At 40.2% G+C, this 27886-nt stretch overlaps 1 protein-coding gene across 17 annotated transcripts in view; it reads left to right on the forward strand.

The window, feature by feature from the left end:
• The window catches only part of GRAMD1B (GRAM domain containing 1B), a 144156-nt gene that overhangs the window by 15752 nt on the left and 100518 nt on the right, over positions 1 to 27886 (forward strand). For 6 of the 17 annotated variants that reach the window (XM_030023638.2, XM_030023639.2, XM_030023640.2 and 3 more), the window contains exon 1: positions 22129 to 22974. The exons of 1 other annotated variant lie outside the window; for it this stretch is intronic. In XM_030023638.2, the coding sequence (XP_029879498.1) occupies positions 22613 to 22974 (362 nt within the window). In that variant the 5' untranslated portion in view covers positions 22129 to 22612. Of the gene's footprint in view, positions 1 to 22123; positions 22975 to 27886 lie in introns of those variants that run through there. 10 more of the 17 variants (XM_030023646.2, XM_030023645.2, XM_030023647.2 and 7 more) reach the window with 6 other exon arrangements.

Consider the following 27886-nt stretch of genomic DNA (forward strand, 5'->3'; position numbering starts at 1 on the left):
GAATGAATGACCTGTGAAGCCTTTACCATTGCTGTAGCACTTTTATGTTCAACGCTTTCCAATCCTGTAAGTTGTATTCCGAAACCTTAAATTAGCTAGAATCTAATCTTCCTACTTTGTCTTTACAAAAACAGACAAAAGAGTTACCTCACTCTTCCTGTTCTGTTAAGTTCCTGGATTTCAGGCAGGCTGTTCATGCCATGCCCTTACTTTTTTCTGGCTTTTCTGCTGTCCTACTTCCCCACCAGAAATGTGTTTGTGTGTGAGGCAGAAGCTCTTATCTTCCATGCTTTGCAGCTTATTTCCAGATACGTGACTCTGCTATGTTCTGGACAGCGCTACTGAAGTGCATATCCTTATAAAACCAAGCTGTCTTTGAAACACTTTCAAACTAGTATGGTAGCCAGTACAGTTCCCATCGGTCCTCCTTCCTTTTGTCATTCTGTAGGGCAACTGTCAGTAGGTTGCAGTTAAGCATCTATTCAACAGATTGAGCTGGTTCAAAGTAGGACTCCTTCCCCCAAAAATCTATTTGTATGGCACATATCTTGTTAATGATGCTGGGTGAAAATGCTTACTTGAAATATTGGTCAACTCATTAATTTTCATGACTGTGGATATGCAGTTGGTCTAGGTGTAAAATGTCAGTTCTAATATTTAGATGCATCTCAGTGTCTTGCTGGAAAGAAAACTGTTAGGTAAACAAATTAACAAATTGCATCTGTTTTCCTAGTGTTTCTGACTTAAACTTTGTAGAAGAACTGCTTGATGATGCTGCTTGTGCTGGGAAAAAGCAGCTCTGATGAGATGAATTTGGGAGATGCTCACAACTTAAAAGTTGTAGAAAATGTTTCTTTAACTTCTGTTAATTGGCAATTGTGCTTCTCTCCTTGCCACAAGAACTGAGAATGTTTTTCAGCTTCAGTCTGTACAACACTGATATGTCTTATGCTTGTTTATACAACCCGTGTAGCTGTATGATTGGCAGTCCAAGATAAGCAAGGTTTGTTTGTGCTTTTGAGATGTGAGTGGTTATTAGAGGAGTACAGGTGTCTATTGAAGCTGTACATAGCATAGTTTTATTTGGAAGGTGTTTACTTAAAATTTATTTTCTTGGTTTATGTATCTGTTCCTGTTCATTTCACCAACTCCTTATTAAAAATGTTTGTCTGAATGAAACAGAAGGCCCCAGAAATTAATGACTTAAAGTTGTAAATTTACTTTGAGTCTAGTTCTTGCTGTAATAATGCTAGCCTTTTGCCCAACGCTCAGCTTTGACCCTCTTCATAAGCATATGGTGAAAACCAATTCTGAGCTCCAAAGAGACCCGTTTAAAATAATATTTGAGTTTTGATGGTTCTGTTCCAGTGAACTGCAATTTGCCTTTTGTGATGCCTTTTTTCCCATAGGTTTGATTTAACATTCTGCAGTGGAGAAAGCAGAATTTTCCAGCTGTAAATAGCATTCCCATTATAAGGGCTGGAGAGATGGCTTCAACTGGATTTGGTGAAAGATAGACAAGTAAGGCTATTCCTGAGCCTTTAAGAGAGGGGAATTTTATAAGGGAAGTGTTATGCGAGTTAGGTTTTGGCAAACAGTGGGGGGAATGTGAAATTGAGCAGGACAGGAAGAAGCTTGAGAGTTGTGGTGTAAGGTTGCAAAAACATGAAATCGGAGTGTTTGGAAAGCCAAGGACAGGGCAGGGCATTGTGAGTGGCTTTGAATTCTGGTCTTATTAGAGAAAAGTCTTGCATCGCATTAACTTCATGAAAAATGGAATAGCTTCTGAGAGTGCTGTGTGTGTAGCCTGTCCAGCCATGAGCTGTGATTGTGTGTGGTTTCACAATATTTCACAAGTTCAGTGTTGTGAACTATAGCTGGATGTTTCTAAAACAGCGTTTGAAGACAAAGTTCTTTTCAGGTAAATATAATCTGAGAGAGAATGGAGAAGGGAAACGGAATGGGGAAAAAAAACTGAGAAAAAGGCTGAGACTGTAACTCTGTACCTTTTGTAACCTTGCACAAAATGTTTCTTCTCTAATCAGTGACAAAGCAGCCAGATGCTGGAAAAACTGATTTCCCCCCCCGGAACAATTTGAGACACTACCATATCTGTTTGAATGTTTCCTATGCTTTACTTACCCTCATCAATGCTTAATGAATGAATTGGGTATTGGCTGAGATAATGTTCTTATTTTGCAGCTAGGGAGTGGAGGTGCAGATAACAAGCTGCTCAGATAGTTTCAAATAACCAGCATTAAATAATTTGAGGTTAGTGGACTAGCATGTGCTGATTAAGAATCATTTTGCTCTAGGCTTCTGAACTATTTTAAAAGCTCATTTCACCATGAAATAACAGCATGTGTTTACCTCAGAGTACTACAGAGGGAGCTCAAGGTAACTGCATCAGACTTTTAGATGTTTAGGGTAACAGACACTTAGCCTCAGTGACTAGAGCACAATCCAACAATAATATGCATTGCTATGGTTTAGTTTTCTGTCTTGTGAAGAAAGTGGGTATTTCCAGAAGGCTTCTTGCTGTTTTTTACATGAGATGGTGCCTGATTCAGAGTCTGCACTCCACTGTCCCCTCAATGAACAAATACCATCTTTTTCGAAAGTGTCTCATCTGGTGATATTTGTAGACAAGCGGGATGGAAATTTACCAGAAACCTCTCTGTATTTTTCTTTCAGAGCAGGCTTGCAGATTTGTGAGGTTGAGAAGTTGTGTGTGTGTGTGTGAATTTATGGACCTCTCCTAACCTTTCTTAGCTTGGATAATAAGCATATAGACAGATATTTGTGCACCTCCAGTGCCTGTGGGCACTGGAATCACTGGCTGACACCGGATCTCAAGTATGCCAGGAGTTCTTACACCATTAGGTCTCAATGTCAGTCATGAAGTAGGCAGGTACTTGAATGACAGCTTGCCTAGTTTGCATGGCTTTTGTTTTACATATTTAGATGATGATCATCTTGATGTCTTCCCACACAACCCCCCTCCGTTCATTTCCTCTGATAGTCAGGGCTTGTTTCCATGGAGCTACTTCATCCATACCTTAGGAAACCTTTTTTCTGTTCCCCTATAGACATAATTTGAAGTTTCTATGGCAACATCGGAGGAGGGAAGGCCCATGATATCTTAAGCAAGTAAGAACTGATTCTTGGTAAACCCCATGTATGATTGTTTGCTCATAACACACATGATGGCAGTGTTCACTGCCCTATTAGTTATTCTAGCTTATGTCAAATATCATAAAAAAAAAAAAAAAAAAAAAAAAGCCTGAGGGACTGCCTGACTTAATAAAGCTCAAACTCTGAAAGTTACAGTTAAAAAAAAAAAAAAATAAAAAAAAATTGAGCAGTTAAACTTAACTGTGTCATGCTGTGTATAGCAGTAAAGACATTTGAGATCAAAAATGAATGGTGCAATGTAACTTCATTCAATGTCAGCAAATCTTCTAGAAGGATAGTAATAAGTCCTGTAAATCCATAAGCTTTTGTGTTTTAATATTTAAAGAAGTTCTAAAATAATATATTTAAATGAATTATTTAAAAATAAACTGATTATCTAGAGAAAAAATAGTTTTTCCTTTAAACTTCTAATATTTATTTGGGGGAGGAAGTAAAATATTCACTGTAAATTATGCGGATGCCAACACCAACAGCATTGTGTAATTTCAGGAGAATCAGGAAGCAGAGTTAATTTGTGTTGGAAGCAGAGCAGAGATCAGGAAATGACTGTAGTTGAAATATCGGAGTCTGATCTGAGGGTCTGTGGTATGGTGGGATTGATACAAAGAGTCTAGACAGGAGCTGGTTAGAAAAAGCTACTAGACATTTTTGGGGGAAAACATGAAGGCAGGTCTTAAGCTACCTGAAACAGAGTTATGCCACATTCTCTCCTACAACACCCCTGCTCCCCAGCTAGCTATTTGAACATCAGTTCAAACTGATTGGAAGTGAGAAAAATATAGTGTGCTTAACAATAACTACTGATCTCTTAATTGTGTCACTGAAGACAAGTAGTCAAGAATAGGCATGTCCTTCATATGCCTGCATTCCACTGTACTTCTAGAGATGTTTTACTTGGTCTGATCGAGTAAGATGGGAAGGCTCTGCTAATGACTCATAAAGAAAGGGTAGACTGTGGCAAGCTTTGAATTTGAGTGAAGTGCTTTGAGTGTCTGGAGGTGGATTAGCAAGCATTGCATTAAAGAAATGCCTGCAGAAAAATGATGTGAACCTTGGAAAACATGGGCCTTGAGTCTTCTGTTAGAAAACTATAGCTCTTTGTATTCTTGTTGCTTGCCTTTTCTTGTATTGAAAATGACTAATATGGAGTAACTCTTAGTAAGGGATCAGTTTAACATTCATGTGCATCTTTGCTACTTGGATTACCGACAGCTGTTGTTTCACATAGACCTTTGGTTCGCTTTTTGCTCCTGTTTTGTGTGTATTTTCATAAACAGCACTTAAGAGTGAAGGAACTTGCGTATGAGCCAAACTCCTGCTGCAGTCAGCTGATAATTCCTGGGGGGGGGCGGAGAAACCCCTTCAGGCATATTCCAGTTTCTACACATCCAGTCAGACTACTGACCCCTTCTAGAGTGAAAAAGGATGTGTGGAATTACTAGTTGCTTCTGAAAAGTTTTATCTTTAACATTGATTATGTAAGACAATCTCACATCTCTTGCTGCCTTCTGTCCTAAAAACAGATGCTGCACAAAAGTTGCTTCTTAGAGTAAGCACCATGTGAGGGACAGAATCTCATCATCAGCGTATGCTTGCAGGCCTAAGGCCCACCTGACAGCTGCTCACTTTTCTTCTGGTCCTTGTGGCAGCTGCTGTAGTAGCAGTTGCTGCTTGCAGTTGCTTTCTGTGCTTGCTGAAATGCCAGAGCAAGCTGTTAATTTACCGCACTTTCAGACAGATTAGGGCCAGTGTTACAAATGTGAACGAACTTCGTTAGCCATAGTCCTGTTGTTTGCTGCCTCAGGCTTTGAAACTGCTCTTAGGATAGCAGTGGGAAGAGACCCATGGAAGATCTTGCCTGATTCTCACACTTTATTCAGCAGGATTTCCTATGATCTGGTGATCCTCCCTACTCCACTTTCCCCTCTCCCTCTTTGCTGTCCACATACAAATCCATACAGAGTGTGCCTTCACTTCAACACCACTGCAGCTCCCAAAGGTGATGAAACGAATCCAGTGCTGTGTTTTAGAGGTTTCCCTAATGAAGATAACCATAGAAGACTGCCTATGCGCTCTGCTGTTTGTTTAACCCCGTAAGTGCTGCACTACCATGTGCACTTCATACTGACTATTTGAAATGTATACTCTACTGAGCATTTAACTATTTAAACTTAGGCAATTCTAGTTGAAAAAAGTTTCAGCTACCAGAAGGGAGAAAAGTGTGATAGAGGATGTGCAACAGTGGGTATTAAACAGGCTTGTTGATTCTAGCTTAAGTGTTTTTTTTATGTGAGGCTGTAAGGAACAATAACAGCTTCCTTCATATGTTTGTGAAGGAAACTGCAAAAAATGTGAAGGAGTTTGGTAGTGGAATTGGATTGTCAAAGTGCTATACAGAAAAAGCATAAAGATGTTACTTGGATCAATTTTGTAAAATACCGATTCTTGACCAGAGATATACAGATGAAATTATTTAAATACCATTGTGCATACTATAGATATTAGTCTGTAGTAGAATTGTATTTACATGAATATTAGATGCTTTGTTATCCGCAAATAAGATAAGTGGTGAGAGTACTTTGAGAGAGATGGAATTGGTCAGAAAAGCGTGAAGAGATCTTAAGCATGTGAGTTCATACAAGCCTTTGGTTGTTACTTAAATTGATGTTCACATCTTTTGGCTCATCAGTGGCCAATATGAGTGAAATAATGGATCTTGGTCTCCTTTCTATTATACCTAGCTTAGGTTTAGTTTTGTGCTGGATCCCTGAAGTTATTTACCTGGCAGGTAAGTATCATGTTCTACATTGTATAGAGACGTACGGCAAAGATTTGACCAACAATATACTGTAAGCAGAGAAAGAGCTATGCATAAAACTTATGCTGTCAGTGGTTCTTGTTGGTGCTTAATAAGCAGATCACGTTGATTGTAAGAGGATGCTTATCTCATCAGGTATCAGAAATGGTCTTGGTGTGGCAATCTTTAGAGAACTATGATTTTTGTTGTCATTTTGTCCTAACTGAATTGATCAGCCTTGGCTGGAATGTATCACATATGCAAAGGACAAATACATCACTGAATGCTTCGTATATTTGTCAAAGTGCAATATAAATGGGAGAGTTGTCTGCTAGTAAAGTTGAAATGTCAAGGTACTACACAGAATAACCAGTATCAAGCTAATCTAGAGATCCATTTTGCCTTCACATTTTGGGGTCCATCTTTTTTTCAAGTTCAATCATGAACAGTGCTCCACTGTTTAGTATCTGAATCTAAGCTCCCTTGACTGGAACTGTGTAAATCAAAGGGTTGAAAAGACTCAGTTCAAATGTCTGGCTCAGACAAAATTTTTAGAAAAGATTTTAGAAAAAAAAAAAAAATAATCCAACTTTCTGGTAGAAGATGATGGTAATGATAAGACTTATACTTGGGAGCAGCTTTTAAAAAAAGCTAAATTTGATAGTGGCTATATATTTTGTCAGTATGTCTTATTGAAAGGTTTTACTGGACAAATATTGGACTATGGGGAAATTGAAAGGGGGAGAGTGAGGGTAGGAATATCCTGTCACTAAGATATGAGCTGTTCTAGAAAATACAGTGCAACAGCACCAAAATATTTCATGTGAAAGCTTAGGATAGGGTAAGGAAGAGCGCACCGAGGTGGGCAGAAGATAATATACCTATGCTGACATGTTTAACACTAGCAAGGCTCGAGTGGGAAGTCCAAAATGTGAATCACCAGCCACAAACGGTCATCGCTTAGTTCTACATCTCTTTCTAGGCTGAGCAAGAAAAATGATTAAGCATTTGTTGTTTCAGCTGCACCAAAGCCAAACTGAGCTTTGCTTTAAGGATTGTTTTGAGATGGTTTTAAGTGTGAAATAGTGCTTTGAATGTAAGTATCTGCAAGCAGCACAGTCTTAAGCACACATTCCAAGGCTTGTGCTTAGTGATTCAGAAGGAAGGCGGCCAGGTACTGAGTCTTCATTGCCACTTCTTGCAGAAGCATGGGTATTTCTTTGGCTCTGATCAATTTTTGGATAAAAATCCCCACCCTTGATCCAGCTCCTTTACAAGATGAAACCACAGAAGAGGTGTTGAAGTAGAAATGAAATCTTTAAGAATAGCATCCTACAGGTTTCAAGGTATTGTATGGGTGTAAATCTGCCACCTAAGAAGTAGTTGTTGTGGGCTGCAGTAGTGCAAATGAAAGGTAAAATAACTGCTGAAGGAAATGCTGCTGTGTGTTTATAAAACCTAACCCTGGACACTGTTTTCAGTTTAATACGCTATTATGTATGGACATGGGATTCTCTTATAATAATATAGCAGATGTACATTCAGCATTCCTAAATAATTTATCTGATTTGTGAGGTACATAAACAATATTAAGTGAATAATTTGTATTATGCTTATGTTTTCTAGGTATTGTGTGAACAGCTGACTTACTCTTCACAGTATTAAAAACATAAAATGCAATTGTCAGCTGATTCCTAGAGGGCTGGGTAACTGCTTAAACTTTCTATTTGGTCTTAACAGTTGATGTTTGCTTGAAATGTGTTATTTCTGATCCCTTGAACTTGATAAGTTCTACTTGATAAGTTGGCAAAATCTGAGATGGATGAACATGTTCAAACTCCAGTAAATGAACTTCTTTGAAAGTTTGCTACCTTTACATGGCTAGAGCACAAGAAATATAAGTTTTGCTCGTGTCTAGGAGAAGCTTATGATAAAACCCATTAAAAATGTGTAGCTGAATGCTTTCTGGTTTCTGTTGTACATTGCTTTTGAGGGAGGTGGAGACCAAAGAATATTTAGCCAAATGGAACTATTGTATGCTCTTGAAACAGGAATGATCACGTATTTGTCAATAGGGTGATGGCTAAAGAGAATTAACTTTCTCACCTGACTCCTAAGTTTAGGATGCTGTGTGGAACACTTATGTGTAACTTTGAGAGGAAATACTCAGCTCTTTCCTGGAGTGCAGCAAGGGACGCTCGGCATATTTTGCTGATAGTTTTTACTGCTGATCCCTCTGCTGCAGTCAGTGTTGGACTTCCACAGTCTTCCTGCAATTTCTGTTGGCAGCCCTGAGCACCACACTTCAATGACAAACTTAAATTTGTGGCATCCAAATTCTCCACAGTAAATGAGTCAGATTAGTGTCACATCCACTGCTGTCACAGTTAACAACTCTATCTGAAAAGAAGCCTGTGCTGCTTCCTGGCCTCTTTGCAACACTGAGGTCAACTGTGGTGGTGGGAAGGAGACTGAGATATGCTGACTCAGTTTGTGTTAACCTGTAAACAGCTGCAATGCTGTTTCTGGGCATTTTGTTCCAGGCTGAGAGGGAACGCTGCAACATTGTGTTCTGATTTTACATCTTCATTTGTTTCCCCTTTCTCTTGATGCCCTTCTTAAAAGAGTGGGTTTTAAAAAAAGTCTGCAGACAAGTGATTTGTGGTTTTTCCTTGTTTTGGTCTTAATTTTTTGGCATAGGTTCCTTTGAGAAAATGGCTTGTGTAAGCACCTGCTGAGGAAATGCGTTCCTACCATGCTCACTTCAGTAAACACCTAATTCCTGCAGTCGCCTTTGAGTTTTATGTGGGAAACACCAGCCAGCGGTGACATGCCATTTAGATTCCCTGCTCCCAGGGCAGTGCTGACTTTTATGTTCACAGGTTTGGTGCAAGTCCTCTGGAGAAGGACTGGTTTCCCTAGAGCTGAGAATCTCAATTTTTTTATGCATGTGAGTTTGCTTAAGTGATTTGAGACTGACAGATGATTATTTTTATTTGTGTGACAGAAACCTTCTGGATGTCTTGAGCAGATGCTGTTGAATCCTCACTTCTTGAGGGGGAGAGACTCAGCCTGCTCATCCATCTGTCTGGGCTTCTGCCTCATTATTAAGTGCTTTATATTTTAGACAAAGTGGCCAGATTGTTTTCATCTGAGATGTATTTTCATGTCTCGGGCATACAGCTCTTTGTGTAGGTATTTGTATACCTGATTTTTCTGTCCAAGTTTGGAAGAATGGAATAACAACTCTTGCATAGTACTTTATGCCACTGAGCACAAGTACCTTATAAAAGGGGTATTAGCAATTACTGTTATTCTAAAAACCTGCTTGGTATGGGAGCAAAAATTTCACTGAAAGTTGGTGAAAGTTAGTGCTATAACACTCAAGGATTATCTGAAAATCCTACTGAACTATGACTGCAGAAACAAAGTATAAGAATACAGACAAATGACTCTTCCCTCTATGCCTTAGTTTTATTAGGTAAAAATTGGTAGAAGTATTAATTACCTGTGTTGTAGTGGAGATGAAAGCCAAATTTGCTATCTCCAAACTTTCTCTGGGATTCTAATGGTAATTCTATATAGTGTCTAAGCAAATGCTTGAAGCTCACGAGCTGCTTTCCAACATGCTTAAACCAAGGGATAACTTAAACATACTGATGTGACTTGAGATAATTTCACATCATTATGTAAAGATCAGAGATGCAACAGGTCCAATCTTTTAGGTCAGGGATGAAACTTCTGACCGTTCTCTTTGGAGGCAGACTAAGTTGTAGTGGAAGAGGAGGAGGAGCAACAGGTTCCCCGGCTCTGTCCCAAAAAGATGGAAAGAGGTTTGCTGCTTTCTTGGTACACTCTTAGTATTTAAATAAATAACTTTGCTCTGAGAACTCTTTGGGAATTGCGTTGGGCAATTGGCAGCTGTCCTACTGCTATCACTACCTTTCTAACTATGCCTAATTATAAAGCCCTTTGGTTATTTTAGATCCAAATCAAGCACTTAAATAAGCTCTGTGCCTTGGATTTAATTACGAGATGTTATTCACATCAGGGACACTCATTCATCCAATGTAGGTAATTGCCAGATTCCAGTGTATTAAAGACAGAGATTTATCTTGTGCCTCACTGAGGTTCCGCTTACTGCAGCTTTTTCTTTTCCATTTCATCTGGGCTTTTTTATTACAACTTTATAAAGGTGTCATTGTGCAGTTTAGCCATAGGCAAACTAATGAAAGGCCCAGAAATATAATTTAAAAATAATCTAATAAGTGTCATTGTTTGCTTGTATCTAATATTGGTTGGCTGGGAAGAAGTGGGAGTAAAATTGCACGCAGGCAAGAATGAATGGCAGATATATTTATAACTACTGAAAAGATTCTCTGAGAAACTAAGTATTCATTCCTGCAGAGGTTATTGACTCAGATGCTGAGTCTGGGCTGAATAATTTTGTAACTAAGAGTCAGAACTTTGGAAACTGAATCCATGGTTCAAAGATGTCATCTCTGACTGCTTTCCAGTTCTGTTCCAAATGCAGTGACATGGTTTGCTGCAATTGGTTTTTCCACCCATCCCTCACTACAGCTGGAATTTGACCCTGAGAATAAGATGTTGTTTTGCTTGTAAATTATTAGTTCAGTCTTTAAAATGTACTGCATAGCTTTATGTAGAAATTAAAAAAAAAAAAAAATCCCCCCAAACCAAAAAAACTTTTTAAGACAGAAAAATAGTTCAAATGAGAAATGTCTCAGAATGACACTGTTTCCACACATGCATCCACACACCTTCCCTGTGTCCTCTATCCTTCCTACTTTATATACACTTCTAAAATTAGCAGCGGTTAATATTTTAACATCCAGAAACAGTCCGCTCTGAGAAAGGAGCCCTTGATTTCTAAATTCGATAGATTGGGCAAAATGGGAGATGCAGATACTTTTGAAAGATTTGATTCAGTTAGTGATTAGCCACAGATGATTCAGCTAGTCTGTAGCAGATTCTGAAGTTAAGGGCTGAAGTCCTGATGTGCTTTCCTTTGTTTTAGTAATTGTTGTCCCATTTTACAACATGCTTATATTTTCTTACTTGCCTAGCAGAGCTATGAAAGAAGGAGCAACTTTACCTTTAAAAGTTTTTTGACATCCCCTGCCCCCTGCCCCCGCTTCAGGGGTTAAAACTGACATCCTTTTTGGGGTTTTTTTGTTTCTATTTTTTGAAACAGAAGTTGTTACTGAGGGGAGAAAAAAGTATAATCAAGCCTGCTGTTTGATCTCTGTAGAATTCAATTTTTGGCAAAAAGAAGAAATAGTATTCACTCTGTAAAAGGTAATGGGAGAAGAGGATAAAATCTGAAATTGAATCTTTCCTGGTGTAATTTCTTCGACTTCGTTGATTTGTACCAGGGATTAAATTGTTTGTCAGCAAATGCTATGTACCACATTTTCCACATCTGACTAGCAAAAACCTATCTGTACCTAGCTAGGTCTTTCAGCTTTTCTTTAGAATGTCTGCCCAGGAAGAGGCACTTACACCACCCCCCCCCACCCCCCCAACCCAAAGATTTTCTTGGAATAATCCTCTGAACCAGAAAGAAAAACAAAGGTCCCAACTCAGATACTTGGCTGATTGTGTCTCATTCTCCTATGCCAATTTGGTCCTTGATCTGCTAGTGCCTCCTCATAACGTTTTCCTTTTTAAGCACATCTGACGTAACTTCAGAACATCTTGTACTCTGAGGCGAGAAGCATGCAAAAAGCCTTAGTTTCTGTATAAGCATTGAGACTCATGATGATTGAAGGATGTAAGATGAGCAACTGGCACGTTGGAAGAAATACCTTTTAGCTTATGAAGAAACTCTAGTGCTGAGGATCTCAAATGCAGTTCCCAAAGTCGGTAAAGAGGATCAATAGGTAATCAGAGTTCTCAGCTCTTGGAGAAAGACATTCTGTGGCTTATGGGTAACATGTCTGGCTTGCCTTAAGACTCTTCTGCACCCCAGTGAAATGGTTGACAGATTTCTTGGGATTAGAGATGTTTTTGCAGGTGGCTTATGAATTTATGGGCTCTTCACAAGAGAATAACACTGTTAAGCATGAAAGAGTCCGGCAACATTTAGTGGTGGCTAACGACTTCAAACACTTGCAATATTGTGTTAAAAGTCAATCCTGTGTGCATGTATTGAACAGCATCTTGGAGGCAAGGAACCATTTTAAAAGCAAGCTCATGCTGATTGTGTAGTACAAACTAGGCTGTTATACAGCCTGCAGCTTCTCAACCACTAGAGAGCAGCACGCTCCCGTTGGTAAAGGGTCCTCTAGCAGCTCTTTGGTTTCTGCCATATTTAGTCTTCAGAGAAATCTGTGGGGCTGTGGACCTTGGAAGGCAGGAATAGGAACCCGGACCAAATGTGAAATGCATCTCGTTTTAGGGATTCATGACACATCCAAGGAATCTCGGGATGAAGCAGTGATCTGTCGTGGATGTTCCACTTAGTTAAGATGGTGAGACACAGACTTGTAATGTGAATTTGAGATGCTATCTTTTCTAAAATTTAATTACATGACAAATAAAAGCCACATTTAGTTCGATGAAGGAGAAAGTGCGTAGCCCCTGTACCAAGTAGCTTGTATCTTTTGGTGCTGTTATGTGTAGTTAATTTTAATATTTTTTTAGGTTATCTGTTTTTCTTCTCTTCATGTAGACGGTATTGCACATAGTAGTGTCACATTGCAATCATCTTGGTCCTTGGTTTAAGAAGGACTTTAAACATAAATTTGTGTCCTTGCATTTTGGAAGTCACCTGTGACTGGAGATTATAGTAAGCATGTGGCAGTAGTCATGAAACTTGGTAGGAGCTGGAAACAAAAAGCAGAGACAAACAGCAGAGGATACATTATTGAAGTAGTTGGCATTATGTTTAACTTGAGACTATTTTCCTGTTGTTCACAACTTCTGATCTATAGTTCAGACACAGTAGGAGAGAAATTGGCATCACACGTAATATAACTAGAGGTGTTGACTGAGGAGCAAAGCTCAGCAAATAGTGGCGCCCCCCCGCCCAAATTTCATACAGAAAAAACCACAGGATGGTAAGACTGTCATCCTTACAAATTACTCATTTTCAGCAGAACAGATTTTCTAGTTCACAAGCAGTTGGATTCCAATGCATGCTTTAGCTCTGATCAGAAGAGAGAAATAGTAACAAACTACTTAATTTTCTATTCACCACCTTGAAATGGATGCTTGTTTTGTAATGCAGTTGATCTTGTTGGTGACAGGACATGGAATTTCCAGCTCTCATAGCTCAGATGAACTCTTCAAGTCTCCTGGACTGTACATTTTGTCTTCTGAACAAGTCACATGACTTATGTGCTTTCTTAAATGAAACTTAGATGGGTCTACCACATCAGGCAGCTCTTTTAACCTCAATTTTATTTGCAAGGAAATTGAGACAAAACGTGAAGTGGCTTTCTCTGAAGGACAAAAGAGAAAAGTAGGATTGTATCCCAGGAACTTTAATATGCAGTCTCAGCAACAATCTAAATAGCTCATGCCTCATCTCCCTGGCTTTAAGGAAAAATAAAGCCTTTTCCAATAGTTCTGCTTACAGAAGCTTTATACTGTTTGCAACCCTGTGAGAATTGCTGAGAGGCTATTTACAGGGTAGAAAAGGTGATGTGTGGTGCAAACCCTTCCCTCTGTGATCATAGATAAAACCTAGTGCTACTCAAATCTAACATGCTTGCTGGGTAAAAATCTTGGTATATAAAAAGAGAAATTATGATTGTTCAACATTACTTAAAAACCCAAACAGCTGCAGAAGTCTCACCTCTTTGCTTCTGTTGCTACTTTTATATGAAAAGGCAAACAAAGGAAAGAATTTCTTTTAGTTTATGGTCATCACTGGTGTTTGTAGCTCTGGGGATAGATGAAATAGATAGAGCACAGTCTGGGCATTGTTAGTGTAAGCTTCCCCCCAAAGCACTTGACTCTGACCTTTATTGAGTGCCTATGCAAAGTTTGACCTTGCTATCCCCAATAGTCTCACAAAAGCGTAATAATGATAAGTTAGAGGGAAAATATAGGAAGCAGACTTCTGGTGATTGCGACATAACCTGACAGTTCAAAGCGATTTCATTAAAAGATGACCATTAGGCTGATGATCCTCAGCAACTGTTTGGAACTAGGTCAGTGAGAGACTCTGTGGCACTCGAAATGGCGTGTGTATATTTAGCTTATTTACAACCTATATTAGCAGTGTAGCCTGCTCTGTTGCAGCAAAGGCATCGCTAGCCTTAACAAATGAAAATGTAGTAACAGATTGCTGCTGGGAAGATGTAACCAGGAGGGTGGTGTCTGTCATGTTTGAGCAATAGCTGTAATGACTTTCTAAGATAATACAGGGTCTGCTACATTCCTTAGTGTATTGTGGAGGCCTTTATCAGTTGTTTTACACCTGTACCTTCATACTCAGGTAAAACTTCTGCCCGAGGGGCACATTCAATGCATTCTTGCTTATAGATGATAAACGTGGCATCTACTTTGAGAATGCATGTGACAGTGCTTTGTGATCTCAATGTATAGAACTCTTCTCTACTCATTTACTGTATTCTCTACCTACTGATGCTGCAGATGTGGTACGTGTACATGTGCTCTGTTATGCAAACAAGAAACATGGGTATGAGTTTTACAGTCTGTGCATATTTCATGCATCAGACATGTTTATGGCATGTAATAAACATCAATGGAGAGATTTGTGTCTCAATGGAGAGATTTGTTTCTGTATCCTATGATATATGCATGTCGAATATGTGCTGGGGAGGAAGAAACGCATGTGGCTGGCGTTGTTTCCATAACAGCAAGTGCAGGATTGTAAGTGTGAATGACAAAGCCAGCTGGAGGAGACATTTTTCAACTGTCCATGAAGTGTTTTCTAAAGATCTCTCTTTCAGAGATCATGAAGAAAAATGACAGTTGTCCTCTGGCATTTGTCTAATTGAAGGAATGGGCTCTATCAGCCTTGCTGCTGCAGTTGTGAATAATTGAGGTGATGGACAAGAATGGTATTGAAAAAGCAATTTCTATATGCTTATTATAAAATGAGTTTACCGATTACAGGAAAGAACCTTTTCTGTCCTTCTGTCATTTTGGTGGCTCTTGGGAGTTCAGAGCTAGTTTTGGGGGTTTCCATTTGGCCTTGTGCAGAATAAGACTCAAGAAAGTCTTTTTTTTCCAGTAGGCATTCCTTTCCACAGTATTTTTGCAGGACAAAAATGTTGTACCTTTTCCTATACCATAAAGAAAAAAAGGAGGGAGATGACAGTTGTTTCAGGATTGTTTTTAGTTGTCCTAAATATAAGACAGAAAGCAGAAATACTTAAGACTCTTCCACTTCCAACCATGCTGTTAGAAAATAATGGTCTACAGGTAATGTTACTTATTCTCTTTAGACTCAAGTTTTAGATTCCTCTATTTCCTGTATCAGTCATGCAAACAGCATGCAGGTCGTGAGCTGGGAACCACTGCTCTTAGCCAAATACAAGTTTTAATTGGAGTCAGGCCATCCTAGAAAGGACAATACAGTACTCGCTAAAGCATTTGGTGTTTTTCTTTCTGAGCTAAAACAAAGGCCCAGGTGGGAAGCAGATCTACGTAACCCCTACTTACAGGAAGGGCACTGCATGTATTGTAGGAGTTTGAGATTCAAGTCTCTGAGTTCTGATTAAAGCTATCCTTTTCCAGAATGCTTTTTGTACAAGTAACTAGCTGCATCTTCCTTGAATGAGAAGAAAAATGACTGATCTTGTGAGAGTCTCAGTCACCAGATGGTAGGGATTTCTGTAACAAAACATTGTTCCTTCTTTTTTAGTTTTGTTTAGAAGTTTTTCATTTCGTCCAGGTGCAGAATGGAAGCAAATACCAAAATCTAGCGTTCTTGTATTTTGGCTTGTCCTATTTCTTATGAACACTGAATTTTTTTCTCCTTCCAACTAGTAACACCTTGTACTTTGCAGTCTGTGCTTGCTTGATCAGAGGGGCTTTTTATCTGTGGAAGTTTCTTCATGCTTTCATGCAAATAGTGTGCTTTTCAGAACTGTCTGCTGGGTGCTGATTTTCAGTGTTGGAAGAAAGGGGCTGTTTCAGTTACTTGTCCAAAACCCACAAGTGGTAAAAATTACAAGAGCATTGTGCTAGGACTTAAGTCACTTGCCTAATTTTTGGTGGCTAAACTGAAGAGGGGAAAGAGTTAAGTTCTTACTGAAACTGTTTTGTGAACATATCACAGTAAAGTAAAATGTTTGGTTTTTTTAGAGAGTAGGGGTTTACATTGCAATATTCAGGTGAATATGTATGTGTAAAACCTGGGAGAACACTGAATCCTGTGGTGAGCAATGCAGTATGCTGCTTAGCTGTACATGTTTGTTCACCCCTGCTTTCAGTTGAGAGTCTAACTTCTGTTGCTTGTGTTTGTGAGTATTGGCTGAGTTGCTCACAAATGCTACAAGGCCTAATTACTGCTATGCTCAACACTTGTTAGGGTGTGATTTGGAATCCAGCTTTTTGGTGTTTCTTGCATGTGGTTCAGCAGAGGGAAGCAAGGATTTATTTTTATCTTAACTTTGCTGCTCATGGGGCAAATAAAATTCAGGCATATTCAAATTTTTAATGAGAACTGTTAGAGTTTGTCACACCTGTGTAGGCCATGGGTTTTATCTTCCCAAATAGTTGAATGGAGTTTTTCAGTGTGCTTGGGGTCCTTGAGCTGGTGTGCATGTTTCTGTGTGCAGGTCTGGGTTAAATACAGCAAACTTGACTGACCTGAGCTAGTGAAGCAGGTGTTTTAGCTGGTTAGGGAAGAATGTACTGTTCAGAGACCTTTTGTACTTACAGGCTTGTTCTCCTGTGGTTAATGGTGTGTGCTGTGAGCCATTAGGTAAGTGCTGTACAGGTAGAGGAATTCCAAGGAATTTGGACAGAGTCCCCTTGCTTCCTTAATATACAATGTATATAGTGCAAACCAAATACCAAGCACCTATGGAAATTTATTCTAATAGGTTGCCCTGTGTTTTAGGAGGGACTAGAATTTAATTGATCTAGCCTAGATCCCCTCTATTAAATTTGTGAGAAGACATGAGCTTCCCTTTTGGATGTTCAAGTGAGAAGCCTTGAGCAGTGTCAATAGGCAGTGCCAAATAATTCACTTCAGTTCTAAATTGCAAAGAAAACTCAAACTGAGAAATAAGTCCTGGAACCTTTCCCCTGTTGCCATCTTCTGATGAATTATTATTGCAAAGTCATGACACTGGTTTAATTTGTTTTGCTTGCTATCTTTGGCTCAAATGTCCCCTTTAATCTGGAGGAAGAGCACTACCTGAAGAAACTAACTTGTGAAAGTGTTGACCTAATGCTGAAAAAATAGATCATGTGCTGTGCTATTTGAATCGTGTTTGATAACTTCTGGAATTCTGGATGGTATCTGAAGAATCTGTGGTTTGCTACTGTGTACAAGGTCAAAATTTAAATGCCTAGTTACGCGTGGTACTCTTAGTAAGAATTCACGGACTGAAGTCTTTAATGGTTATTGCTGACGTTAGAATTATTTCTTTTGGAAGGGAATGCACGAACAGATATAGGTTAACCTCTAAGCACAAAGCCCTGTTGGGATCAGCATTCTTTTCAGCTTCTTCAAGTATTGTTAAAATGGCCAGTAACTTGTGGAACATACGTTGTATGACATATAAGTTTTGTTTGGCTTTCGTAGGAGAGATTACATACAGTGTGGCTAAGCCTATTGCAACTCCTTTCTGTCCCATGATGTTACCCACATTGTTGGTGATGACAATGACGTGATTCTGGTAGGAGTTGAGAGTTACTGCTCCTAGTTTTTGGAACAGGTAACTTCTGTAATGCACTTAGCGCATGTGTAGGCTGTGCTTTGCACTGTGACTACAAGTATGTGTACACGTGTATTTTAATTCAGAGGCCAATTATTATTGACCAAAGTGATAGACATATTAAAATTTTAGGCCAGAGGCCGGTTTATGCAATTTATCCAAAAGCTGATTTCTCACTGACTTGAGACTTGATTGAAAGCACTTCTATTATTTTTGGTCAAACTACAATGAAAACTGTTCTGTTCTTTGGTCAGGTGGCATGGAAGGGACATCCTGAGTCCTTTGGGGTAAAAATGCATTTATGTTCCAGCACCCCATGTTTTTTGGGAGATGAAGGAAGAGGTGCTGAGACAGCGTTTAACCCAAATAATCAGGATTTGTGGTCACTAAACAATGTGCAAGGCTGTTTTCTGAATTTGGCTGCTTGTGGAAGAGGTCATGGCAAGTCCTCAGTAAATATTGTACTGAGCAGGGAAGAACTGGGGAATGCATGGGCCACAGGAGTGCTTCCGTCTTGCTTTGTAATACACTGAGGTATCAGCCTGTTGCTGGTATTTCTTGCCCTGCAGCCTGTGAAATTTGTGTCATCTGTCTTGTAACATAGTCCTTGGGATTCAGAGAACAACACATGCAGGTATCCGGTATCACATATCCAAAATAAAATTGACTGTGTATGTTCAAATGATAGCAACTGCTGGTTGGTAGTGCATGATTTAAAGGGACAGATCTGTAGGGCACTAAAGTAAAGTAAGAACAGCTAGCCAATATGTGCTCCTTGCATGTATCCACAAGTTGTCATATGTCAAATTGTAATAGGCCTCATTCTAATTTAATATGCAAAGATGAAGGGATGGCTGAAGTCCTAGTGTAAGGAAGTGTTCCAGTTTCAAAGATAACATGACTGTTCTTGCAGAAGACTGTTGGAATACAAAAGTAAATGCAGATAGACATATTGGGTTTTCATTTAAACTCACAAAATTGCTCTAGAATTTTCACAGAAAAAAGAAACATGTGAGTTGAGTTTTGGAATTTGAAAATCAGAGTTTTGACTTAGCAGGGATTGCTCTGTAGGCATGGCAGGTTTCTCATGCAGAAGCTGCCACTTTGACCTGTGTGCACAGAAGGGAAAATAAGTTAAATATGCTGTTGAACTGTAGGAAAAGGTGAGTTTGGGAAGATAAGACTTCAATTTTTCCAAGTCTGTAAGTGCAGTCATCTCCCTGCCTGACCTGACAGAGCTTCTGTAGCCCGACATTGTGTGTCTGAGTGACTTTGTTAGTCTTCTGAATAAGTTGTATGTATTTCCTGTATTTTAAAATAACTGCTTTGAATTGATAAATTGTGTTCTTACAGTGTACTCTCAGTGCTATCTCCTACTCTGTATTCATCTACCAGGGATGACATTTTGTTGTCCCTTAAACGCATGTGAAAGCTATTATGGAAAGGACTGCCAAGGAATCTGGGCTGGCATTAGTTCATGGTGTTCATTCAGGGAAGGGATTTTTAGTTTTTCAGAGGATTTTTCTTTCCTCTTTGCTTAATTCATAAGTCCTTTTCTAAGGACACTGGAAGACCCAGAATGTTTGAGCAGGAGAAAAGCACAGAGATTGTTGATCAACCTGAAGCATTGACAACCATTTGCTGCTCTAATGAATACATCTTTAGATGGATCATTAAACTACAGGAGTAGTCATTAAACAAGGATCTAGCAACATAGAGGCTCTCATAGAAGCAGTCAAATTGTGCTGTTGTGCATTGCACAGAAATAGTGCTTGAATGTGGCTGGTATTTTTCACTTTGTGGGTCAGGTGTTTGAGCTGTGTCTCATTACATAGCTTCTCTTTTTTCTAAGAGCATCAGACAGGTGGCCAGCATCCTCTCTCCAAAATAAAAATGTGCTGAGAATGTTGGAGTGCAAATAAGTGTCGCTTACTAATCAGTGAAGTACTTGGAATTAAAGGGATAGTCCCCATGCATGTGTACCCTGGCCTAAGTGGAAGGAGTCTCATGGCACAGCCTGAGAGAATAATTTTCAGTTTTGTATGTGTGAAGGGGTCCCTTGTCTTGCTGAAGTGAATTCCACTAGTGTTCAATGTGGCTGAGGGTGAAGAAATTGTACTGGCATGGCCATGGCAACAAAAAGCAGACCGGTGAAAGGGCCAGTTCTTCCTTGCCAAAGAAAGTAATTACCAAATGCTACTATTGCCCAGAGCAGTGTGGTATGAGTCTCTTGTTGATTAATTAGATAACATCTGTGGGGATTTTGAGGGTTTGCAATGTCCACTGTGCAACTTACTACTGAAGAAAGCATGCAAAAGTGCAAACTTTGACCCTTCTTATTTGTACTTATTTCTACAATTAAATGAGACTCTTGTGTAGTTGATAAAAGATTCCACAGGAGATCAAGCTCATTAATACATGGAGCAAAACTTCTTTATGATAGCCTCCAAAGGGCTACTAATCCCTTCCCCTGAAGTTGCACATACCTACCCTCGGTTAAAATTTAGGAATGATATTGTGGGGTTTTGATTCCCAGATGCTGTGGGAAGAAGATGAAAGTTAATTTTCTGTGTTAACAGGTAGCTAGTAATGTTATGTACAGGTGGCTTCAGAATGTGTGGTGATGTGATAGAAATCATGGCAACAGGTGGCTGAAGTACTTAGGTTCAGGTTTCTCCATATTGTGGAGGAGGAAGAAAAGGTATCAGACCTTGAGAGGCAGAGAGGATGCACAGCTACCTGTGCAAGTCTTCAAATATGGAATATTGGTGTTTTGGCTAATGTGTAGGTTTTTATTTCTTGGACTTGAAAAAAACCTGTTTTATTTGACTTTTTCATTTAATTGTATGTTTGTAGAAGGCATTCTGATTGTGTGTGCGCACCTGATGCATAGATACCAAGGTGAACAGGAGCTCCAGAAATTGATTTGAAGAGTTGCTCAAGCTATTAACTTACAGGATGAGCAGAGCAAAAAGGACACTACAACAAAGTAGAATATAGCAACTGAGGATTTAAAACCAAAACAAAACACAACATATGAAAATGTTTCCTTCCCCTTTGTTCCTGCTGTTATAAATCTTCCTTTTCTGACATGTTTAGTTATCTGTGTCCTAGATGACAGTTTTTTGATGTTCAAAGTTCTTGTGAAGTTTATTTTCAAACAAAACAGAGGCAGTCCATGCAAGAAACTACTTTGATTTGGGTTGACAAATATTTTCGAACTTGAAACAAATATTTTTAAAGGTTCAGGCTGTTGAACAATGAAAACTAAAGCTGTGTAAGGTGGGGTTTTTTGGGTGGTGTTTTTGGTTTTGTTTTATTTTTACAGCACACTTCAAATTTGCACAGCTGAATTGTAGTTACTCCCTTAAATTCTTTAAGTTTTCTGTCACTTTTCCACCTGAAAATACAGCTTCATTCAGGAGCATTCAGTGAAATTCAGGGCATCTTGATAGAGAATCTGTCACACTGTTTTTCCTCGTTTGGTTTCATTGCCAGAATTTTGCAACGTTTGTCCCGAGGCTGCTGTTCCTCCCAGTGCTTGACCATTGGTAGAGCTTTCTTAGCATGTTAAATGCCTGGCAATCTTCCATGTAGTATGTGTCTTTCCTGGTCTAAAATCTGTTCTGCATGTCTAATTGTCTTTATGTGGTGTGTTTGTCGGTTCCTGGACTTGAGACCATCCATCATCCACTGTCATTTTGGAAGCAGTGCTGCCCTCCAAGAACTTTTATTGGCTTTCACTCATGTGAACCTGAGCTAAAAAACCAACCAGCCTCCCAGTTCTGATGCCACCTGCTGCTACTGCCTTTTTCGCTATTCCTCAGTCCCTCTCCTTCTTTGCCTTCTCTGTGAGCAGTCAATGGGGACAAAAAAAAAAAAAAAAAAATCTATTTGTGAAAGAACGCTGTAAGTCCAAGTTTGTGTTCTCCCTCCCTCCATGGGGCGGGCTGGCTGAGCAGGAAGGTGGGACAAGGGGAAAGCCTGTCCAATTGGCTTCTGCAGAAGGCTATTACCCCTTCTTACCTTTTTTCATTCAGTTGATTTGTAGCGGCAGCATATTTGGTAATATAAACCCTGTCTCTTGGGATTAAGAGTGCAGTTACACTTGCAACAGCTGCCTGCGTATGTCTTACCCGCTACAGAAAAAGAACATGCTGCTCCTCCTACTCTTTCTCCTGATTTTTATCTAGTATTGTTGCTTCCCTCCCTCTCTTTGTTTCTCTCTCTGACCTCCTCACAGCTCCACGCCGCTCCACTCCATACTTGCTTCGTCTCTTGAGAAGACCACGGCTGAGTTTCCTAGCACAGCCCCAGGAGATTTTTCTTTCCTGAGCCAACATTAGGCAAAAAGGACAGAAGGCAAAGGGGAGGTGGGGAGGAAGCTGAAAGCGAGCCAAGCTGTTGCTGGCATCCCTTGTCTCGGTGCTAAACCTACTGCTTTGAGAGAGACCGGGCAGGGGAGGGACTTTGTTTTGTTGAGAGGAGAAGGAGAAAAGAAACTTGAAACTGGCTTCCCTTGTGGCATGTCTGTGTCCTGAACATCCCCTCCCCACCCTGCTGTTTGTTAAATGAAAGCACGTGAAGAACATGAGGTTGCCTGCTTGAGAGGGAGGGCAGTACTGGGCTGGGTAAGGAAGGAGGAAGGCAAGTTGTGGTTTTGTGGTGTGGTTTACACCGAGATCAGAGCTAGTGTGCCTGGGGGTGGGAGCAGAAAGAGAAAGGGCATCTGATGCCAGCTGCCAATATGACAGAAACCCTGCAGCTCCCAGCACTGCAAGTCCCAGAGCAGCAGGTGGTGGAAGGTGGCCGTGCCTGGTCCAGTTCGTCCACCCCAACCCTGCGCAGGAAGCGCTTCAAGATGAGGCGGATGAAGAAAGTGCAGGAGCAGAGCCTGGAGGCCAGCAGGTATCAGGATTCTCCTTCCTCCAGCAAGGAATACCTGCAGCTCCCATCCATTGAAATCACCCCTTCCAGTGATGAGGACACTCCCTGGTCCAACTGCTCCACACCCAGTGCCTCCCCGCGGCGCAAGCGCTTCCTCCTTCGGAAGTGGCTGCGTGTGAGAGAGAAGAAGGAATACAGTGAGAGCAGGTATGTTTTTTTGGCCACTCGCCCTCCCCTGCTTCCAAGAAGAGCCTGTTCACAATAGGTAGGTAGGGTCTGTTGTTCCCCTAGTAATCTTGGCGTGCTTTTCCCTGGGCCTTTGTCCTCGCCTATTGGCTGGAAGGGGTAATGTAAGTTGATTGGACTTGCTGATGCCAGACCAAATGGCCTAATCCTTACGTGCAAACAGTAGGCATGTTAGAAACGGCAGCGCTGGGATCTGTCCTTGCTCATGGTTCTCTGCGTACCTTCTACAGGTAATACAGAGCCAGTGAAAAGAACTTGCTTCTGAGTGAGGGAGGCTGTCCTGAAAGAGTGGGTGATCAGACTTAACTTCATTAAGATGTCCTGCAGAGACCCTTGAGAGAGAGGAGGTGACTTCTCTGCTGGGATTACCAGGACAGGGAGTGATGATGCCAAATCTTTGTCAGTGGCTTTTTTGGTGATGTTCATTCCTACCACTGAGATGTTTTCCGAAATCCTTCCTTCATTAGCTGATATTAGGAGAATGTGAGGACAATAGAGAAACAAGGTAGCCTTGTGGCTAGTACGTGGGTCTGCATGTTCAAGATGTCTGGGTTCAGCTCTTGGCTGCTTTACAGACTTGGGAGTCACTCAGTCCTTTGGCTCAAAAGGGGACAAATAATTCATAAAGACCCCCAAGAGCTTGTCAACACAGGAAAATTAATGCCCAGGGAGTTATTGTGTGGCCACGTCAAGAAAAAGCTATACCTTATGTAATCAGGGTCTACAACAGGCAGTGTAGTTTACCTTTAATGGGAGAGTGGAATAATCTACCTTTCCTGAAGGCCCAAAATACACAAGACACTTCAAAGGTTTCTCTGAGAAATTAGTGCATTAGAAATCCTTATACTAGCTTAGTGTGGGCCAATTTTTCTTATGTTGCTTTGCGATTCCCATGCAGCCTTCTGTGTGGGTTTATGCCTGAAAGTATGTACTGTACTTCCATATGTTTCTGCACCCAACATACTAGATTGACTCACTGACTGCTGTGTTGCTTGAGTGTTTATAGGACAGAGCTTTTTTTTCTACTAATATTCACTCTGATTATGTGGTAACTCTTCTCACATGAGGTCCCTTTAGCAAGGTCAGTCTGTGATTTTAAGTTTTGAGGAAGTTTCATCAATAAATGCATGCCATCAAGGATTTGATAATCCCTCTCTTAAAAAGTTACCATTGAACAACATCTCTGGTTGAGAAATATTACTGATTTTCACTTAACTGTGGTGATACAAGTAGTGATTCAGTTATAGAAAACAGGAGAAAGATAATGCACAGGGCATATGCTGAAGTGTCAGAATCACAACGTTCGTGTATGAAGTTCAACAGAGGATGGCTTTTCAGCCGAAAACGTGTAAGAGAACTTGGTTCATTCTTGTACATGTGATATCTCCATGGCTGTGCTGATAGCTTTGTGCTTATTCATCACTAAGACATTTCTGCCTTAACCCTGGTAATGTTTTTGAAGCAGTGAGTGGAAACAAGTTGATGTGGTTGATGGATTAAGTGGCATTAGCATACCAAAGCCAGCATGGCACCTCCTTTCTTCATATGTAGCAGATTCCAAATCTTATCCCTTTTGCAATGGGAAACATGATGTTTTCCAATGGAATTTTTCCTTTTTAGTCCGGGGGGGGAACAAAACATTTTGCCAGTCACTTTGCGCTGAGCCTCTGGGCTTGCAGAATGCAAAGATCATCGCTGGGCTTTCAAAACTCAGCAGGCATGGAAACAACACAGAGAAAGCAGTATCTGTGGGGAGTTAGTCATAGAAAGAGTGATGAACCCTAAAGGATTTTGTGGCGTTAATTTGCAAGAGAGTAGCAGCTAGTGCTGTGGGGTAAACCTTCCTGTGCCCCAAAGCTGTTGTATGTGAAACCCTGTTCTAAAATAGCAGGGCAGGAAGCTGGCTTTCTGAAAGCAGGTAGATACTGCCTGTTTACCTTCCTCTACTTTAGACTGGGTCATCTAGAGCACTGGCTCTTTCTTGCTGCTGTTTTATTATGTTGTTGCTGTTTGTAACAGATGCTAGTAATGTTATTTACTGTACTAGTCACTTGTTTAAATGCAACAGGGACTACCATACTAGAGTAAAGGCTGAAACATTTTGTCCAGCGGTTTCTCCACCAAGCCTTGTCTTGGGGTTTGAGCTACAGTGATGATGCTTGAACCATCCAGCTGGTTAATTGTGACAGGGATTCCCAATGTGGTCAGTGTGCCATACATCTGCTAGGAGTGCAGGTGCCTATTAAGTATGCAGGTTCCCAAATTTCATCTGGTAAAGGAGGCAGCCATGAGCATGAGGTTCCCACCAGAGAGAGAATGCAGTTTGCTTCCAGTCACTTCCTCTTTCTAGTTAAATTGTTATCAAGCAGTTGGAACTTTATTTTAGAGTCCAGTAACCTCTACCCCCTTCATGTGGCGTGATATCTGCCTGTTTGTATGGCAGGGTTTTCCCAGGAAAGCTGGTAGTTGAGAGCAAACTGTGCACCAGCTGACTTACTCCAACGATGCATGTGTTTTCCACATGCCCCTGAGCAAGAGCAATAGCTCTGTGACCATTAGCATACAGTAAGCATCCAAGTGAATAAACAAATGCTTTTAGGACTCGAAATGCTGTCTGTAATGCTCCAGATCTGGTGAAGTCTGGCTGCTTTTTTCATCTGGAAACTCCAGCCTACAAAGTGTTCTATATCACTGGTTAGTTTTTAACAGCCTGGGTAATTTTAAGGGTTTTTTTACCTGCTGGTGCTCTAAAAGCTGTTATATGGCTTGTAGTGAGAGCAGAAGAGACTGTTTATTTCTTTTCATTAAACAGCAGAGATGGCACGTAAGAGCTTTGCTTGCCTATGACACAGTTTTGTTCAAGGTTGAAAAAGTGGGGAAAAGCCATTTCTCGGGGGTAGGAGTTTACCTGTAACTTGTACAAAATCATGATGACCCAAACTACAAGTTTGGTGCTCTGAGGGCCTATACAGATGATAAATAGGATGATTTTTATAAGGGATGCAGGTAGCTTCTTACCTATACTCCTCATCCATCATTTGCTACTCAGGTAATGATAGACATTATTTACCTGCATACAGCTTTATAAAGTATGAACCCTGCACACAAGTGCACAAATTTTTTATTAAGGCATGATGATGTTCCTTTCCTCCCAGGCTAGTCAATGCAATCTGTTGGCATTTTGCTATGCATGTAATGAACATGCATTATTCATGCGGGGATGTGAGAGTGTATCTGCTTTAATTTATTATTTATTTCTTAAAGCCACCCTTGCTAGTAATCTCCAGAACTGCATGTGATTCTTGATGTGTAAGGCGAGAACTGCTGAGAGGGTAGATCACTTGGGCTTACAGTACTGCTCTCCTTTTGGCCTAAGATCAGTATTGGACTGAGGTCCTGTACCTCCACCTTGCTACTGGCAGAAGCTGAGAGTAAATAGGTGGGCCCTGCACTATTGTTGCCTGACATAGGCTCCTGTGTGAATGCTCAACAACAGTACATTAGGCAATAGTTGAAGTATGGTAACTCTTTTGTTCTTGAACAGTTTCCTGCGAGGCATTCATGCTGGGCAAATATCATACTAGTGGTAATCTGAATGCGCTCCCCTACTGTGAGAAGAAATAAGCCAGAATGCCAAGGATGGTAAAAGGTTTGAATCGTCTTTTACTCGTTGTTATTCCTTGCTGAATTTGCTTTTGCAGGAGGTCCTGGAAGCTGTGGTGTCCTGATGCCTGCAGTCCTTTCCCAGAGCTCCCTTTCCCTTGAGCTCTCCAAGATCACTCGGTTTGTCTTGTGTTAATGTTTGTCCTAAAGATAAATGTGGTCAATCACAGTGTCCAGACTAGTTAACAAAGAAGTGCAAAATGTTGGTGCTCCAAAGAATGTAAAACTTGCTGTGGATTTTGTTGGGTCAGTGGGGAAAAGATTGTGCTGTAGCTCTTGACATTTCAAAAGACAAATGTTCTCACTTTGGTCTTCTGCTGGAAACTAACACTTACTGAAGTCCTAAATGACAGGTTCAGCTAAAGGGAAAGACTCGCCTATGTCCTAAAATGCCTCTAACGCAAGAGGTTAAAAATGAAGTATATTATTGGAAGCATTCCATCTCATCTCATCTCATCTTAGAAAAGGGTACGTGCTCAGGAGACAGAGGTTTCTTGAGCTGCTGGACACATAACCATAGAAAAATCTTCATATCTTATCTGATAGTATGAAACAAATGACATTAGGAAAATCTTTAGCACTGTTCAATTATGTGCTCTGTGGCTGCTACTCTTCACATTCTGTGGCAGAAAGAGGTAAAATGTCTTTTTTTTTTTTTTTTTTTTCTTAAGAAAAAAGTTCATTTCTGAAGTCTCTTGGTCACCCTTGTGAGATACATCAGTGAACTGTTGATTTGTTGGAATGTATGTGTAAATATTTTTAGCACAAGTGTCTTGTTTTGAATTTTCTTATAAAAATAAATGAATCTTTGATTTCAAGTAGTTCATAATGCTTTCGCTTTCCTTAATAGAATAGAAATTAATTCTGAATGTTTCTGGGAATACATTAATGCTTCATTCACCTTTTTCTTCCTTCCACACCTAGGAAAAATATTGCGGTGTGTTCTAGAGGAAAAAGCTCTCACGAAAGCCTGAGACAGTGACATGATTTTTCCATCCTAAGTAACTGCTACATGTGAGAAGGAAAAAAAAAACAAACAAAAAAAAAAAAAAAAAAAACAAAAAAAACCAAAACAAAACAAAAACAAAACAAAAAAAACCCAACCAAAAACCTGCAAGATTCAAGGCTATAGACCCTCTCACATTATGGAAATGCAATCCAAGAAGACTACTGTCTTTAGATAATATTAGTGGCAGTATTTACTAACCTC

Source organism: Aquila chrysaetos, chromosome 8 (assembly GCF_900496995.4).
Source record: "Aquila chrysaetos chrysaetos chromosome 8, bAquChr1.4, whole genome shotgun sequence".
Lineage (NCBI taxonomy): Eukaryota > Metazoa > Chordata > Aves > Accipitriformes > Accipitridae > Aquila > Aquila chrysaetos.